General features: G+C 29.6%; 1 protein-coding gene across 6 annotated transcripts in view; it reads left to right on the top strand.

The window, feature by feature from the left end:
- The window catches only part of Atpalpha (sodium/potassium-transporting ATPase subunit alpha), a 330,235-nt gene that overhangs the window by 180,937 nt on the left and 129,483 nt on the right, over positions 1-19,815 (top strand). For 2 of the 6 annotated variants that reach the window (XM_075366705.1, XM_075366704.1), the window contains exon 1: positions 8,355-8,599. The exons of the other annotated variants lie outside the window; for them this stretch is intronic. In XM_075366705.1, coding sequence (XP_075222820.1) covers positions 8,588-8,599 — 12 coding nt within the window. In that variant the 5' untranslated portion in view covers positions 8,355-8,587. Of the gene's footprint in view, positions 1-8,354; positions 8,600-19,815 lie in introns of those variants that run through there. 6 annotated transcript variants of the gene reach the window in all.

The raw sequence follows: 19,815 nt of genomic DNA, 5'->3' as shown, positions 1-19,815 counted from the left end.
CGTTTGTCTTAATATTACTAGGTTTTATATGTCAGTTTTTTATGAATATTTGTCAAGGATGACTTTTCTAATTCTTTTCTTTATCGTGTTGTAGTAAATAGGTGGAATTTACTCGTGTTAAAAAGTAGTATTTGTATGTTTTAGTATATTTGACATCAAAATTTATATTTCAAGTCCTCTAGATTGTCAAATAAACGGGAAGTTCTAATTAGGAAAGAAAAAATAATAATTTTCTTGCTTTTTTTTTTTTTAAATGATCGTTTCCACTGTTAGATCTCCGGTTGTTTTCCCATGAACCAATACCCTTCTTGCTTCCCTTTTTTTTTATATTTGATCGATTGAAGAAAATTATCATTCATTTTCTTTGTAATTATGTTGTCTACAGGTTAAGTTGATAATAGTATTTGTCAACGAAAGAAACTCTTTCTATAACGGAATATTTAAAATGATGATAGTGTGACTCATTTATTGATCTTAATATTACTATAAGAACCTTTTGTTTTAATGCTGTGTTTTGTTTAATATTGTTTGGATGAAACTTTCAATAGAAAATAAACTTTTTTCCTCTTCAAAAGTAAAATCAAGAGCTGCATTAGTAAAAACAAGATTCCTTAATTTTTAAAGAATTTTACAGTATTATTTTTAATTCTGTTTTACAGTTATTATATTAAAAGCCTAATTGCATCTATTAATTTAAATCGTAGTAAGTACGTACTGTAAATCATAACAACTCTGATGTTCTGAGAGCATACATACTAATCGGACCATTAATTTAACGTTATCCGGGCTGGTCTAGTAATTAACTAGTCGTCGCAAATCAGTCGTTTAACAGCTGTTTTTCGAAATCGAAGTTTCTGAAGTTCAAATCCTAGTTGCTTTTATACAAATTTAAATACTGGATTCCGGTGTACTTTGGTGGTTGGAGTTGAATTAACACCACACCTCTCAGGAATGGTCGGTCTGAGTCTGTATCAGACTACATCTCATTTACATGTCGTACAAATCATCCTCATCTCATTGGACCTTGAGGGGGTTGCTTATTGTTTACTAGTTGAACAGGTTCAACGTACACTTTAGAAAAATAAAAATAAATATATCATACAAGTATATAATATATTAGTGCAAAATTAAATTTCATAATTCTTACTGCAATAAAAATATACTTCCAGTTAAAATATTGAGAGAGGAAATTGATGAATGGGTTAAAATTTATTATAAATTTCAATTCCTCTAACAATAAAATTGGTAAATGTTTTTAAATTAATTAAATTTTGCTATTAAATTCGATTGTATTTGTATAAGTGATTGGTAGTTTGTATCAGTTTTATTTGATTAGTTGCCTGATTGTTGAATCTATGAAAATTATTGATCGGTTTATAAATTCTTAATAAAAGAACATCTACTAGCGTACTAGTTAATTTCTGCTAATAGTGCCTAGTAAATGTGAAAGAAATTTTTATTTATATTGTGTACAGTAATAATTCTGTTTTTTTTTTTTATACTCGTGTATATTTATTTACTTTTCATTATACTGTTTTTTAAGCTTATGAATTAAAGTGAATTTTTAGGCTGTAAATAAAAAAAAATTCGTAGTTCATAATTAAAGTAATCCTGGAAGTGGAAAAAATATTTTGAACGTTTTCTGTTCTCCTTTATTCCTGATGTCATGTGATTCTCTAATCTTCTAATATTTTTTCCATAATTTTCCCCGTTTCCGGATAATTTTTTTTTTTAAATAAAATAAAATATTCTATCTAAATTATTTATTTATTTGCTTACTCAAATACAGATGCACTACGGGTTAAAGTTTTCGTAATTTTTCTTGGCAGTGAGAGATAAATTTCATTATGTTTTAAAAATGCCAAGTCTGAACGGATTTCAAACTTAGAAATTTCCGAATAAATGCATAAACGCTAACATTCCGTCACGTAGGTCCGGGTTATATAACAAATCTGTGATGTTTCTTTTATGAGAAAAAGGTTCTTTTAAAATGACTAAAATTTCTCACATTTTTGTTACTCGCGGTTTAGAGTTGAATTATAAATATGTATATCAAAAATATTTATTTTTTATCAAGATTTGTTATTATATTTTTTATAAAATTTTTATTTAAACCGAATTATTATTATAGTCTTATAATTATTTTGTTGATTAAAACAAAACAAAAACATTTCATTTCATGAATGTAATTTTTTTATTTTTAACAGACTGTGAAATATAATACACTCACTATTCGTTGTATTATTTGTAATTGTATATCAATTAAGGTAATGTGTTTGAAACTTTTTCATGTATATAGGAATGTAGACTATTTGTTTTGTGACATTGTAACTCCAAAATCATTCTTTGATTTTCATAAATTTGGTATCAAATTCTTTCGTTTCATCTAACAAGTATCACTTGGTGAGTAACCAATTTAAAAACGTAAACATTTAAAAAATATTTTGTGTTTGTGTAATCCTTAGTCATTTTCTATCTAGAGAATTCCACATCCGAAATCATTTGATTTATTTTTTACTTTTCTATGATAATATTTTAGCTCTTCTTTGAAATCTTTGGAGATATATGGGCATTATCTTGTAAAAATAAACTGGAAAGTGGAGATTTTTTGTATTTTTTTTTTTTTTTTGTATTATTACCGTTATAATATAATATGTAATAATTATAATATGTACTTTGTTCTCATTAAAAATTGTTTTTTATTGCTGAATTGTTAGAAGTTTATTCTGTTAATCAATATAATTATAGTAGGGAATTGTAATACCTATTTCCTTAATCATTTTTAATAATACTGCAAATGTAAGGTTCTTATATTCGGAAAAAATATCATCTTATGTTTTTCTATTATGAGTTATAGGAAATGTATTTTTCATAACCCTATAAGTTTCTTTACGTCTTGTATTTGTTTTTATATGTTTGAAGATGCAGTTAATAATTAAAAGGTGAAGAATATTTATTTTTATATATGTACGTAATCTGATTGATGCTAAATTCAACTGCCAAAATGTGATTGTTTGCTTTGATTTATCGTATTTAGTGGTACAGTACTATCTTATACCACAACGTTAAATACAGGTCAGAAATTTAAATTTACAGCCTGAAAGATGACTCTGGTCGTAATGAATTACGATTTTCATTAACAAGGAAATTAAAGACCATTAAACATCGTATCTAAATTATTTCTCGTTCTGTTGTCAATAAAGTATTGCTTATTTTCTACATAATTGTAGGCTTTTCCATTTTAACTGAAAAGAAATACAGTGTCCCTTTAATTTCTTTCTGTCCGCCATTTTGTGTTTTTGCAATAGAAATTTATATCTTAAGAACTGATTGAGATATTTTAATGAAATTCAGAGTACATTTACACACCTTCTACAAAATAAATAAAATTTCAAATTTCACCTTTGAAAATGCCAAAATGTCAGCCATTAAAATTTTTTAATCACTAACGGCTCCGTAAATAGTAATTTTATCGAATATATTTTATTAGATTAATTTTAAGCCTTTTATTGTGAGAAAATGATACAAAAATGAATAACTTACTTATTTTTTCAAATCGATCGATAAAAAAGTGATTTATGACTGTAATTATGAAAGTCAATCGCCAAAATTATGCGTGAAAATAGGTACAAAATTGTCAGAATACGTATTTTTTTTTTAAATTTAAGCATTATCTCAGCTCTTTATTAACCGATTTCAACAAATGAGACTAATTTTTTTCTTAATGGAAGTCGAAACATATTTAATAAAAGTAATATTTAGGAGTTATTAATGATTAAAAAAATCTAAATAGTTGACATTTTGAAATTTTCAAACTTATTTTTTTATAGAAGATATTATTGGGTACACGTACACCAAATTTTATTAAAATATTTATCCGTTCTTAAGATATAATTTTTTATTGAAATAACGAAAAATGTCAGACAGAGTAAAACTTAAGCGAAATTAGGTATTTTTGTTTATTTTTATGTTTTTATTCAGTCCCTTTAGTTAAAATAACCCCTATCAGGCACTCTGTAGATGTGATTTTGGGATCACAATAAAGGGAAGTTTCTTTAAAATCCACCATTTCAAAGAAAAAGTTGTTTCGGGTGATCTGGAACTTTCCTTTGATGCTCTTCCCTCTTCCCAGCACTAGTTAGATCTGTGTGTGTGTGAATGAATGTATATACACGTGTATCAGTTCTATATCTCAATTAATAGGGAAAAACATCACATCAAATTCCTTACCCGCCACCCAACCCCATTTTCCCCACAGACTGGGCTAGTTCTGGGACGCAATACCCTAGAACTGCCCAACCAAAACACATTTTCTTCAATAATAAACAAATGTAATGAAGTACAGGCCCAAAAATCGCCTCCGGCGCCCTCTCCTCTCGAAAGGACGACCCCTTAAACAAAGGATTTCTGCTCATCCTAGGCGGAAAGGAAGAGCGTCACGGAAGATAAGCTCATTAGTGCATTGTTCCGACGGGTCCCTACAGTTCAAAAATGCCATTCGATCGGAACGCAGTCCAAATTTCACCAAATGAATCAACGTCACTTTCTATTTATAACCCGCCAACTCATTTGATTCATCCAGCAGCAAAGGACGCAAGTCCGTATACTGCGATTAGTAGGAAGGTATTGCATCCTCCGACATCCTTGCTTTCTGTTCCGTATCAGTTCTTTTTTTTTATTTTAGAGGTGGAGGAATCCCATTTACGGGCGCCGAAGCAGTGTCGGACTCGCTAACAGGTTCCGCAAGCAGTTAAAAAAAAAGCGTATTTATTCCTGCGCACTACCGACTAAACCTCCACTCTTGGCGACCCCACCTCCTGGGAAACCGCTAATAAAGCATACTTCAGGAAGGGGGTAAGCGCCCACACACATATTCGGTCTCCACTAGCAAATATCATCCATACCAAACCACTACAAGAATACCTAAAGGGAAAAAACATTCAGAAAAGTAGAACACCTAACAGGTACTAAGATGTACCACACACATCTATACATTCATACAATCAAGCCAACACAAGGCAAGTGCACCACAATCAAGAAGACATGACCACAAGACATAACTTATCCACCAAAGTACATTCAAAAGTTAATTAAAATTCCACAATCTCAAAACCCAGAGTACACAAAACACACACACCCAAACCTCAACTAAACTAAACTACTTACCACTTATCAGTTACCCACGCGACCGTCAGCCATAATCATTAAAAACGTGAGCAACGCCTTCAGGCACCGGGAATGGAGTGTCCACGGCCTCACCACACCAAAGCGACCCCCTCATGTTCGAGAGGGCCTCGAAGGCACTCAGCCGCAGACCTGTGCAACCCGGCATCCTCCGACGCCTCATTCCCTTGCAGGCCGCGCCAATTCTCGCCGTCTCCTACGAGTTTTTTCTGTTTTACTGAGTTCTTCTAAAACTTTTCTATTATAATTTTCAATAATAGTCCCCTGCTTCACACCCTGAAGCATTACCTGTTAAAAATCCTGAGGTCTGAACATGTTTTTAACTGCATGGCATCCAGCATGCACCTCCGTGCATTTTGAACCTCGTACAACAGAAAAAGACATTGTACGGGGTTTCCTCCACATCGCAGGCCGGACAGCGGTTTGAATGGTCAAGAGTGAACCTAAACAGATACGATCTGTAACCACAATGCCCGGCCAGGAATTGCGTAAGACTATAATCAATTGATCCGTGAGTCCTACTGCACCAACTCCTTACATTCCCAATCAGACGGTAAGTCCACCGACCTTTCTCTCCCGCATCCCACCGTTCTTGCCAAGTATTCATCAACTGTTGTAAATTGGCCACAATCAATCTCTTCTTCTCAGAAGAAGGAAGCATCCTTAATTCTTTACGCTTCCTTCTGTGAGCAATTAGCAGGTCAATTGGCGTAACACCAGCCAACATCTCTGCAGCCTTTCTTGAGGTTGTAGGATAAGCTGCCGAAATCCGGAGGCGCATCTCCTATGCAGCGCAGCAATTATTTCCATATACCTTTCATACCTCAGAACATCTGCCCCATATAAGAGGAAAGAATACACCACACTTGTTAATAACCTCCTCCTGAGTTCTCCAGGACCGCTGGTGTTCGGAAGTAAGATGTCAACCGCACGCATTGTCCTCTCCGCACAACTTTCCACAACATGGAATCCGTACCTCAATCGGACATCAATCCAGATGTCAAGGTACCTTCCTTTCTGCCAGTTTCAAAAACAGTGGTTGACGTCTTTTCTTAGAGATGATAAGTACAATCTCCGTCTTTTCAGGGGCCATCTCAAGGTCAATCCCAGCCGTCCAAGTACTGACCATAGCAACGTCCTCCGGAAGTGAAATTCTAAGGACTCCGTCATTTACCGTATTCCATAAGGTCGGTCCAAGGACCGACCCCTGCAGCACACTCCGATCAATGGTCCTAACAAATGCCATAAGTAACACAATAATAATTTTAACAGATATGCAGGAACCTGCAGATTCCGGAGAGCATTCGCAATGGCGACGTGAGAAATTTTGCTCGCTGCGACTCCCAACTGACAATGCACCACATCCTTGTGGATTGTATCTGTTAAAGGCATTTCGTCGCAACTTTCATCTAGAGGCCAACTTGCGAACTACTTTAGGGATAATAAAATGATGCTATCTTATGTTTTACGACTATTTAAGGCCGTTCGTTCTTATTAAAGTATTTAAATTATAGTAGTTTCTTTCAACTATTCATGCCATTTGCCGTAAAATAGATGGTAATTTTATTATTTTAATTTAGATACATAATGTTATCTTTATTTTATTACAACAAATATATCCTGTCCGATATTAATCAGGCATGATAATTATTATGGGGCGATGATAACGCAAAAGGGTTATTCACCCAGAAAAAACCCAATAAAGAAAAGTCTAAATTATTTCCAATGGATATTTATTTTTACTTTAGAAAATATTGGTTTTGTGTTTGTAAATTTTTAGAATTGATTACATTCATATGGTGTGATACATTTTTATTTTTATTATTACAGTTAATATAACTAAATTGTAATCAGTCTGATGATAAACTTAACTATATTCTCCAAAGTGGTTTGACTTAGCACTGACAATTGTAGTTTTCTTTTAATTATTAAAAATATATACTGTGGTTTACATATATGCTGCTATAAGATAAATAATCGACGATAATAATATATAATCGACAATAAGAGAAATGAATTCTTCTTGATATCTTGACATTTTACCTTTGCGTGGGAGCTGCATATCTTTTAGTGTTTGTGGATTATTAATTTTTAAACTGTTTTTACACGATTTAACGAAAATGAATATAGTATTGTTACTTGAATCGTAGAACGAAGAAAGTTATTCCCTGAGAAAATTCATTTCCACTTTTAAAAACGTGGTCTAATTAATGCTTTTACTGATTTCATTGTTTTGTCGGTATATTTTTGGCGTTAATTTTTAAATGTGGTCTATATAATTTTTTTTTTCAATAAAATTGTGTATGATTTAATTTTATGTAGTACTGATTTATGATAATAATAATATTAATGAGATCGGATTATAGGCTAAGTATGACATTTGTGAATTTAATTTAGATCTTTTAATTGTTCATGATTACAGAATGTTTTAAGTGTATTCATGAAATTAATAAATAGTATTTTAATCGATCGGTACATCATATAGACCACGTCAGGAAAGTTAGGTATGCTATTTCACGGGGAAAAAAAGCATTGAAGTAATTATTTTAGGTAAACTTGTAGTTTTCGTAACACATTGCTACACGTACGGTTGAATGTAATCAATTTGTTCGATTTGCTGTTAAGTATTTTATAACGCTCATTATTTTTCTTTACTAATGGAAATTTTAGTACCTTGACTTAATTGAATTTTTATTTTTGACTTCGTATTTGCCGGGTCGTCAGTTTTACTGTTGGATATTGGCTGATACAGGGGAAAGTTGTATGTGAATCGTGTAGGGGCAGGTGTCCGAGATGTATATTGTTAATCATCGAAACGCTACTGAGTTGATGATATCTTTGTTTTTGTAGTTGTAATGTACGGATCGAAAAGGTACAAAATCTATTTACGTACACTTGTGATAGATCTGATGAAAAAATAACTATACATATATATATATTTATATATGTAATAATGTTATTATAAGTGAGCGACAGAAAGAAAGGGAACAAGAAGTGATAATGTCGGTGGTCGTTGGTGTTGGTGGGGTGGAAGCGAGGCGATCGGTTGAAGGGGTTTGCAGTCCGTATCGACGGGCCTGTGACGTAGATTTAATGTTGGTGGGGGAAATACGGCGTCTGCGCGGGTCGTGTCGCAGTATGACGTCACAACGTAGCTTCACCACCTCTCTCTTCTATCGTTGGAAGGGTTCGAGTCTAGCTAGCAGCGATGAGTCCGTCGCTCCCAGGCCGAGTGGTATGATTGTTGTGTGACATCTAGTTAGTTGTGTGCTTTAAGATCCGAGCTCCTCGACTCCTGGTTGAAGGATACCTCGCCTACCGGAAAGTCTTCCTTCAAATTCAATACAACTGCAGAATACCCTATCGACTGTTAACTGTTTGAAGATCACCGCCTGTTTCAGCCATGGCTGACAAGGTTAGATAATATACTGTAATTCTTATCATAACGGCAGCACCGGCTTACACCTCTACTCCACACCTATACATGTATCACACACACAAACGAAAGAACCTTTCCATACATGACCTACATTAAAAATAATCGATAATGGATCAAATTTTTTTATATATCTCTCTTAAAATTGTAAAATATACAATTTAATCGTTTAAAAATGGCTTATCTTAACTCGATAAATAACTTTCGTCAGTGTAGCAAATTCACCATCAGGTTTTCCATTTTCCCCCAACATTCCACTACATTAGTAAATTATTTATTAAAGTTCATTTATTTCCTTCTGTCCATTTAAAATTTTGTTTATTGCAGAGCAATTATTATTATTGTACATGAAATTCATTTACCCGTAAATTATATTTTTTTTACCAGTGTATTATCTTAAATATTTTAATTTCTCTTAATATTTGTTACACTGTTATGCTTCGTTTATTTTTTTAAATATTTTAAAAAATGCTTAATTCTAATATATTCTGTTAAGGGTATTATACAAATTTTTAGTAAGTTAAATATCACTTTGTACGTGTTATATATGTTTTATTTCCTTTTTTTAGTTATTTTTAATTAAATCTTATTTACAGTTTTAAGGAATACCTTCAGTTATTAAATTCCATTTAAAATTAATGTCTGTCTGGAGAATTGTAAAAAATGCCGGTTTTAGTATGTATAAATGGTAGGGGGAGAGTGATAAACCGCCATTTTGAATTTGCTGAATACATTTTGCAAAATGAGGGGTGGTAGTTGCTGCAGGTAGAAATTTACTTTATATATATATATATATATATATATATATATATATATATATATAGTGGTGGTAGTTTTTAGTGATTTTTATTTGGTGATGTTAAGTTGAAATAAAAAAATCAATCAAGTTTTTTCTTATCGGGTTATGCTTTATATATTTTAACTAATAAATTGATTTTAACTCAGTTTTTTTATTTATTTTTGTTTATATTGTTTCGACAGCTTTTGCTTTTGTATTTTGTATTATATTTAATGTTACTTCCATTTTATTGCAGGAAACATTAATTTCCAAATTGTAAAATTAAAATATTTTTATTAATATATATATATATTTAATTTTTTGTTTTAAGTATATAAAACTAAAATACGAGCCGCGTAATTTCACGTTTTCAAAAATGAGATCGGAAATGTTCGTTTATTTCCGACACGATGCCGGAAAATCAATTCTTTCGCTCTTATTTGTTCGATTGGACCAACCTTCCCTTATTTTGAAAGGAAATTCCTTGCATTTTCTATCGATTTAAATTATTTTATTGCTGTTCTAAGAATAGATTCCTTTTTCCTATTATTTATGAAACTGTTATATTTATAACTTTGAAATTAATAATTTATATTTCTTTTAATGTATTTAAATTAACGGGAATAAAAATCGTTTATAAAATACTGTTGCAAATAAAGAAAATATTATTTACGCCTACTTTAATTATGGATTTTATGAAGCCCAAAGCATTCGCATTCGTTTGTGGTTACTTACGTGCTTTCCAGTAGAATAATTAGCTAATAAAATAATAAAAAACTACTTTTAGTTTGAAAAAAACAAATTATCTGATTTGGAAAAACAGGCGAAGGCGCATGTGCACATCGTATTGATATGCTGTGAAAAAATTGTTTTCTGTTGAAAAAGATTTCAAGTAAAAAAAAATGTCTCTTAGATTGTTGACTGACTTTTTTAACAAAGCTGATTGAAAATGCTTCTAGGTCTAAAACAGTTTTGTTATGTGTATTATTTAGAATTTTTGGCTAATTTTTTATTGTTAAATGAAACTTATATTAGAAATACTGTTTTTCATACTTTAGTTAATTTTATTTCTGCTGCAGATAGAAAGTAGTAATAATAACTGGTGGTTTGTTTTGTCTTTAATATTAATCCTGCGTTTTTCTTCTTTAGACCTATATTTGTAATTTTCAAAAAGAGTAGAAGCATGTCATTTTTTCTTGCTTCTGTCTTGTATGTTACCCCTACAGTTTTTGTTAAGGTGTGGCTCGCGAGTGGTAATTAGTATAATTATAATTTTATAATAATGTTATGTTTCACTTTAAAAACATAAATAAAATAAAATATCTGACTATTAATCTAAATTCTTATGATTATATTGTTTTTTTATTTTTTTTTTAAGATGAGAGTTAAATGGGAGTGGCCGAAGGAGATTCAGATTCCTTCATTGATTCGGGTGAATTTGTTCTCCCTCCAATAAAAATAAACAGCATTACATTAAATTAGACTTAAATTTTTTAGACAAGTGTTTTATTTATGAAAAATCAATTTTTAAAGAAAATCGAAGTTCTCTTAATTTTGATTTTGGAAACTCTGCCATATTTTTGAGTTAATCTCCATGTAATATGAGAATTTTTCGCTGCTCTGCCTAATTGGAGGTAGGACTTAAATTTTTCTAATTTAAATAGTGGGGAGATTAACAAATTGTTTTCTGTCTAGGTTAGAAAGCACAAGACCGATTGGATTTTGCATGATTGTGATGACGCACATCTCTTTTCTTTTAATAAAAAGAAATCTTTTTCTTTTTATATAATTTTAAATTATGTGTAAATTATTATTTTCTTTTATTTTACTGTTTTTTTGCAAATGAATTTTCTAACGAAATCAGATTTTAACTCCGTGTTCATCCACCAATAGGGGGTGAATTTAATTCCCATCTCTTGAAACTGAATATAACTTATTTACATTAAGAGAGAGTTGCATGTTTATAAACCAATTAACTGCTTATCGGTTTAAAATCCTTTTTTTCTGCAATGTTATATTTTTTTCTTTCCCATTATGTATAATCAAATTAATTTATTTCATTTATTTTATAGATTTTTTCTTTTAGTTAAGCGTGTATATTTGTAATTATTGTACAACTGTACTGATTGCTTTATATTTTATGCGTATTTTAATTATTTTATTTGTATTTCCAATTTTTACTGCCAGTCATAGTAAGATTTTGTTCTTTCATCTTGACGTTTAGTGAAATAATACTTAATTTTTAAAAGTAACAGTTGTGATTGTAGGTTGTCATTTTTTCCTCTTTCGTTTACTCTTTCTTGGGATCTGTTTTCTTTTTTTTTTCTATATTCCCTTCACATTTATTTTTCACTAAATTAAAGATGCAGCGGGCTCTTATGGGGCGGTATCATTATAAAACCAAAGTTTTTATTTCTCTATTTTTATTTCCTCCTTTTTTATTTCAGTTTATATATGTGATAGCCGAGTATACGGTTTCTTTTTTTTTTAGATAACATATACATTTAAATAGTTAAAAACTACCTGATTAACGAAAAATATTTTAACCACCAAATTACTTGCGTAAAAATTAGACGTGGACACCATATGACTTCCTTGTACGCCTATTAAATTACATATACACATTTTTTTACAGTCAGAGGTTAATAATTAATAATAAATCAATATATTTAAATTTAAAAAAAAATGTTAAAAAAGGAAATGAAGTCGGATTCGAACCGATGTGCCTTCCCCTTCTACAATCCAAATATTTCTTTAATTAAAATTTTATTTGTTTATAACTGGACCCAGGGAAAATAAGTACCACTTATGATATTTCGTTGAAAAGCTCTCAATGATGACTAATTACTGCAGTTAAGAAAAAGTTCAAAATCCAAATTTTTTTTGGATGTTGGGCTTTTTGGACACTTTTGGTTCAGTCGATTGTAATCAAAAGGGGAGATGTACAAATAGATGTTACAACAGTCCTAAATCGAGAATTTAAACATTCTACGGTTATTCGTTTTTTAGTTATGCGAGATGCATACGTACGTACAGACGTCACACCGAAACTAATCAAAATGGATTCAGGGATGGTTAAAATGTATATTTCCGTTGAAATCTGAAAACCGAAATTTTGCGATCACAGTAGTTCTTCCTTTACTTGGTACAAGGAAGTAAAAAACCCAACTGCTCTACTACAAGTCCTCTTCTAAGAGTATACTCTTTTTGTGGTACGTGATAAAACTAATTTGTGTTAACTGATTTCAAGTTAACTCTTTTTATAATTAATTTGGTGATTGAAATATTTATTTATTTGTAATATTTCAGTCACCAAACACGAGTATATATATATATATATATAAAATTTCGTGGTTATTTAAGTAGATAATAAATATTTTAGTTTAAAATTCTTTATACGATCATTTAATATTAATAAATTACAAAAAAATAAAACAACGTTTCACTTTATATCCGAAGCTTTTCACTTCAAAAGCTTCGGATATGAAATGAAACGTTGTTTAATTATTTTTTTGTAATTTGTTAATATTAAATGGTTGTATAAACTGAAGAATTTAAAAATAAAATGTTATATATATACATGCCCTGCAATTTATCTATATACAATTTTTAAATAAGTGGTAATCGAGATATTCAAGTGAAAAATGTGCTCCAGCTTGGAAAAGCCTTTAAATTATTATCGAGTGATTTTTTTATTACTTAGTTTTCCTTACATATCTTTTTATTAAAAGTGTATCATAAATTGAAAGAAATTTTTCCTAGGCAAGAAATGTTATTTTTAGTATATCAGACTGGTAATGTAATACGATACTCAAAGATAAGATTTCATTTTGTGGCTTTGAATAAAACTTATTTTTTCTTGATTCTGGCAGTTTTATTATTCGGTAATAAAATACATACATTCTCACACGTAAACTTGCTATGATTTTTTTCTGTAGTTTTATATTATGTAGTATATTTTAATAATAAAACCGATGAATCCTTCTGCAATTTTATTACTGTGAATGAGTTGAAGGAACAAAAAAACGTTTACTAATCATTTAAATTAATATATATATCTATTTTTTTTTATATACCCGCACAAGATAAAGATACACAGTTAACTTCAGTGAACGTGAGATCTATCGATTTTTTAAGAGCAACATTTTCTATCAACTTTTTTAAGTTGATTACTAGGAAACCCTCTTGCATTATATCGTACGTTAATTAATATATATACATTGTGAAAAAAATTTTACTGTCATCAAATTCGTTATCAATTAACTATAGAAGAAAGCGTTAGTTTTATAATATTTGGATTTATAATTTCTTGTTAAAGATTTTTCTTCTACTGGAAAAAATATTCTTTTGAAGCAAAATTATATTGTCAGTTATAATTAATAAACTTATTGTTACTAACGGTTAAAAAGCGCCTCCTGTTAATATAACAAAACAAACGATTTTAAACTGTACGAATTATTAAAAAAGTAAAATATTTATTCTGTATATCATAAAAAATGGGTAAATATTTGCTAAAAAAAAAACCAAAATGTTTTCTTCTTAGTAAAAAGATTAAGCTTGCTCATGAGCAAAATTTATTGCAAACTCAGAATTCTTTGGCATTAATTGTACAGTAACCATCCCTTACTAGTATTCTCTTAAAAGTTTCTACCGATTCTGACTAAATCACAGCCTGATATCAAGAAAAGAATCATTTTTACATTACAAGAAATCAATTTAGTTAAATTTTGAAATGTCGTTATGTCATTCATTAACACACTTCACAGAGAACTATCGTTTTTTTTTTTTTTTTGCTGAACTTTTGGCGTGTTCATTAATATGATGACAAAATTTTGCTGTGCAAATACAATACAGCGACCCGCAACACTATTAAATGCGAATGAAGACAAAATAATACGTAGGTCTCAGAACTGTGATTGAAAACTCACGTACGAGTAGATTACAAAACACGAATAATTTTCTTTCTCATGTTATAAAACAAGTCGAAAATATTTTGTTGTGTGTTATTACGTTGCGATAAATGCTGTGGAAGGAATGGTACCGTTATGTCCTGATAAACCGCTCGGTTTGTCACGTTGTTAATTAGTGTATTAATCGTTGTACTAAGTTCTTTCATTTAATATTTTGACGCACGACATAAAACATATTGAAAAAGTTAGTTTTTAAATGAAAATGTTAGAAAAGATGTATTAACAAAAGTTTTAAAGATAATTTTAACCAAATTATCCGAAATATGTGGTTACATGGGTACATTTAGTGTTATAACCAATTAGGTTTCAGATGATCTGACATGAGATAGACTAGTGGATATTTGCACATCTATTCTGGATAACAAACTAACAAGCTTTAGTACGGAAAACGAATAGTGAACTAGTTTCCTGCCGCCTTCTTTACTGAGCCGATCGCATGCTAAACTCACCGAATTGAAGGATCAGTTTGAAAAGTGCTATCTTTACTCCATCTCCACAGGGACTGGGTTGTAGCAAAGTCTTTTGTATCTTCTCTGCTTTGCGTCACAGCAGCCATTAGAAAGAAAGGGAACAAATAGTACATTGGAAAAAATTAATGAAATTAATTCTTCTTCTGTTTTTGAAAATAATACATTATGTTCTATAGGAAAATGTATTTTTTTTAAAGGATTTACACCTAGGATAATTTTTAATCGTTGAAAAATCCTTTCCTTAGTGAATATATTATGTTGTTTCCAAATACGTTTTCAACTGATATTGGATTAGTGAATCTAGTTCTAATCCCTCCCTTTATCACTCTTGAGTATACTTTCTCCTTTTAGTGGGGTAACATTTTAATTTATCTTAATATTTTTAACGTTATTCTTCATGTTTGTTGAGTAACTATGTGTGAATACGGATTTTATAATATTTCAATATTGTTTTCTTTCATAGAAGTGTCTTATCTGTGTTTTTTTCTTATAAAAAATATTCTCGATTATCACGGATGTTTGTTTTATGTCAAATTTAATAAAATAAAAATGTTTTGTTTTATACATTACATAATTCAAGTTATGATTCTGTAATTTATTTTTATTGCTATTCTAAATTAAACATTCTCACTATATAAACATTTCTTTTTAATGTTCATATTTGTGTGAATTAAAAAAAAAAGGATCATCTTTGATGTTATCATTATTATTACTGTATTATTTAACTGATTCTCTAATATTGTTAATTTGATTCGGGCTTATTTGTTTGTGATTTAATTGTTCTTTATTATTTTTAATTCATATTTTTTTTTTAATGTAGTGTTTCATATTCTATAATTCATAAAATCTTTATGAATTACTTTGAAATCTTTCTGCTTTATTTTTTATTCTTCTCTTCTGTAGTATTGTTTTCATTCGGTTTCCTTTTTTTACTTGTTGATTGATTTTAAATCCGGTGTACAGTGTACGATGGTTCGGTAATTTCGACAGTGGCGTAACTTAAACCGATATATTTTTGGTAGCCAAACTATTATATTATTTGCTTTTAATCGGCAGGTGTTAGTTATAAAAACAAAAAAAAATTAATAAATAATATGTGTAGCCTTTACGAATGACATGATATTTATTATTATTTAAATCTTCCCTTATAAAAATAAATGTAATATATAAATCGAACGTTTTTCTGTTTGTTTGCACAGCAACACTCGAGAACCAACCGACAGATTGCTTTCAGATTTTCAGGATATATTCGTGTTATCTAGGGAAGGGTTTTAAGCCATAGATCGAAGCCCTTGTTCCCTTGGGGGAAGTTGTAACTTGATATGCAATAAAGAAACAAATTAATCCTTTTACAGCGTTATATTTCTGTCACTATAGCAACAGAAATAATGAAGTAAAACGACAACTTTTCCTTTTTTTAATGAATATTTGTAAAATATTTAATATTTTTATAACCGTGACGATAACGAACATATCGGGGGTACAGGGGGTGGAGCCCAAATCAACTAATAAATATATAAAAATACCTAAATGTTATTTCTTTTTATTTGTTATTTTTAAGCCGCATCGACTGTAAGATCATTACTGACTAAGTTGGGTCGACTCGAATGTATATCCTAGCCGGGAAATGATCAGACCTTCGGTGTAGGAATTAAACACTATTCTGTGCCAACCAGGCGGTCTAAATATTTTTTCTTGTAGGCGTTCTTTCTTCTGTTTACTATGTTCTGGCCGAAAATCTAGATCATTTTAAGTTACTTAATTCGTATATTGTAACGTATGTCATTTGAGATTTTATTTACTGTTTTTTTTTGTTTTTTTTAAACTAATAGTAACTGTATTTTCCTCATACCGATATACCTTTTACATGTAGTAGCTAGGTGGTTTAGAAAATTATACTTATCAAATATAGTTCATTAGAAAAAAAAAAAGTTAAAATGGGTCCGCGCTTGTACCTGTATCTTATTCGTATAACTTTGTAATCTTTCTATTGCAGCCATTATCGGATTTCTTTATCAACCCGTAATATTCATGTTCTTCAGCTTAAATAGCCGTGTTAAAACTTGGATTATGAACAGTGAGATAAGGATGTAATACTTAAGGTATATTTAAGTGATGTATGGATCCATTTTAACAAATGTTTAAGTGCTAAAATATTTCCTAATTAACTAGATAATTTGAGTCGCAGAAAAACTAGAGATACAAATCTCCGGCTTTGTATATTCTTTTCAACTGGTTTCATCTTTTTCATTGAGCCAGATCTTAGTGCGCTAAGATATTCTTTTGCGTATTATTAGAACAGTAACACATCGCGATGTTCAAATTAAAAATTCATATAATTCGATTATTTTTAATTGTAACAATTTTGGGTAAAATTCAAATTCTTCTAGTTATTATTTGAACCGACTTCAATTAGAAAGATTTTCATTCGAGTAGTATTTAATAGGTGTCTGTTCTTACTCTTCATCAATCGAACGATTTCTTTGATAATTATTTTTTCTGATTTTCTTGTTTTTAAAATAATAATTTATGATTATTATTTTATTGTTTTCTTTTGAAGGTCTTGTTTAAAGCTTTTCCACATATCTTAAAATGAAAACTTTTTGGAAATGAAAATAGCATCGTTTATGTAGACAATTTTAAGATATATTATTTTCATTTTTACTATTGTTAGTAAGCAGTTTCTTTGTATTATGTACTATATCAATTTAAAATGTATATTAATTGTTCCAATAATCTCCTTTTTTGTGTGTGTTTTTTTTTTTACTCGGGGGGATCTTAAACTGTCGAAATATTAATTAAAAAAGGAGGATAAATTCTCTCTTTTTCTCTCTCCCTCTGTGTGTGTGTTGGCGTTTTTATATGTGGGTAAAAAAAACTCGCACTTGACTACTACAAAAATATTAAAATTTGGCTCGGTGACTTCTGTATTTTGAGTATAAGTGCTGTTAAAGGTTGGAATCGGGACCTAAAAGGTGGAGGGCCATTTGACTTCATGAACTGGGGTTGGACTTGATGAAAATTTTACTCTTATAAGTTTTTGAGCCCTTTTTAAAATAAATTAAGATCCTAAAAAGACTTCCAAATTCAAATATATAGTTTCAGTTGAAATTCTAATCTTCAGATTTTTTTTGTTTTTGTTTAGACTTTATTCGCATACTTATATTCGTGTAACATATTGCGTTAAATGTGGGATTTAGTCTCAAAAAAATTAAATAATTAGAATGGAGTTTTTTTTTTGTTTTTCAACCTCTAGTAATCAAAATTTTTAACTTGGGCCGTACATTAGTTATTAAAAATATCAGGTTAAATATGATCTGGTTAAGCTAATGCAAGCAGTAGAATTACAGCGCTGTGCGTTTCCATCGTTCGCTTTGTTCATGGGCCTGTTTTAATTGGTACAGAACGATTCAGTATTACGCTGAGCCGTGTTGATATATACTATTTTTTCCAATAAATTTTATGTTAATTTTATCGCCTACCGACTGTTTTATGGTATATAAAGTATAGTATGAAGGGACGATATAAGTTTTGAAATAGTTTATGAGCGGATAAGACAATTCATATAATAACGTAACGTAATTAATATCCTATTTTTTTAATATTAAGGGTCTGGAATTTTTACTGGTCTCATTTCCCAACACTGCTTCACTTTCTATTTTGCAAATGAAGAAACCATTCAATGAAGATTGGTTTTTGAAATAGGGTAAATGAAGTCAATGTTCTCGTTCTAATGAAATTCTAATCTTTGTTTCATAATAGACATCAGAATAATTTGGTTCTTGATGAACCCAAAATCTTCTTCAAAATGCAAAAACGATATGTCAAAACGTGTATAAGATAGAAGTTGAAACATTTGTTAATGAAAGAAAAAAAAACATTTGTCGGGAAAGTTTAGCAACGCCTTTTTCAATTACTTTTTGTCACCATTGTTTAATAGCCGTTATATTGTAATATTACTCATTATAATATAAAAACTATTTTTAAAAAAGTTAGATAAATAATTAAGAGAATAGAATAATAATAACACGTATTGTTATATCCTAGAAAGAATTATGTCAAGTTCGGTAGCAGTCTTTTTATATCGTTTCTCTGGATACAGTTTCTTATTTTTATTAAGAATCCCGATTTCTCGCCGTTAAGTTTCTTGTGAACAGATGTTTTTTTGTACGAGCAGTGGTATTTTTTATATGCCTATCTATATTTTCAAATAAAAATTAAAAAATGTTTGTTAAGCGTAAAAAAATAGAAACCGAATTCAAAAACCCTAAAAAAAAAAGTTTTCAATTTTTTTTAGATTTCGATTTTTTTTTCAAGTCGTCGCGTTTTATGGTGTGTTAGTGCAGTTGATATTTATTTTTAATTTTCGCCGACTTTTAAACGTAAAATTAAAAAAAAAATTGAAAACTTACCGAATTTTTTATTTTATAGAACATTTTTTTTTTTAAAGTCGATTTTATTACATATTTTGTAAAGTTTATTTTATTAGAATTTTTGTGATGTCATTATAGCGTATTTTGAATGTAAATTATGTTTTTTTCTTAGGGTAATATTTATTTTAATTAACAGTGCTTATTATCCTATTAGTTTATTGAACACATTTTGGAATATTCTAATGTAAATATAATTTTTTTTAGATAATTTCTGTTAATAATTAAGACTAGTCATTATCAGTTAACTGTTAATAACTAATGAATACATTTTAATATACGCGCTAAATAAAACTTGAACCTTTAAATAGGTTTTTTGTATTGCTTAGTGTTAACAAGCAACAATGTGCATAAAATATTTTCTGTCCTTGAAGTGTTAAATTATGTTTTATAATAGTAATTATCACGCTCATAAAAATCTTTTAAAGAAAATATAATTTTATTGTAATTATAAAATGTTAACATAAGTTTTTATTGTAAAGTATCTCCTTATATTATATACGAGAATTCTGAGGCGCTGATAACTGTGATATATTTTTTATTTTAT

This window comes from Lycorma delicatula, chromosome 5 (assembly GCF_047948215.1).
Source record: "Lycorma delicatula isolate Av1 chromosome 5, ASM4794821v1, whole genome shotgun sequence".
Taxonomy (NCBI): Eukaryota; Metazoa; Arthropoda; class Insecta; order Hemiptera; family Fulgoridae; genus Lycorma; species Lycorma delicatula.
The sequence above is the reverse complement of the archived record's forward strand: the minus strand, read 5'-3'. Positions and strand labels throughout refer to the sequence as shown.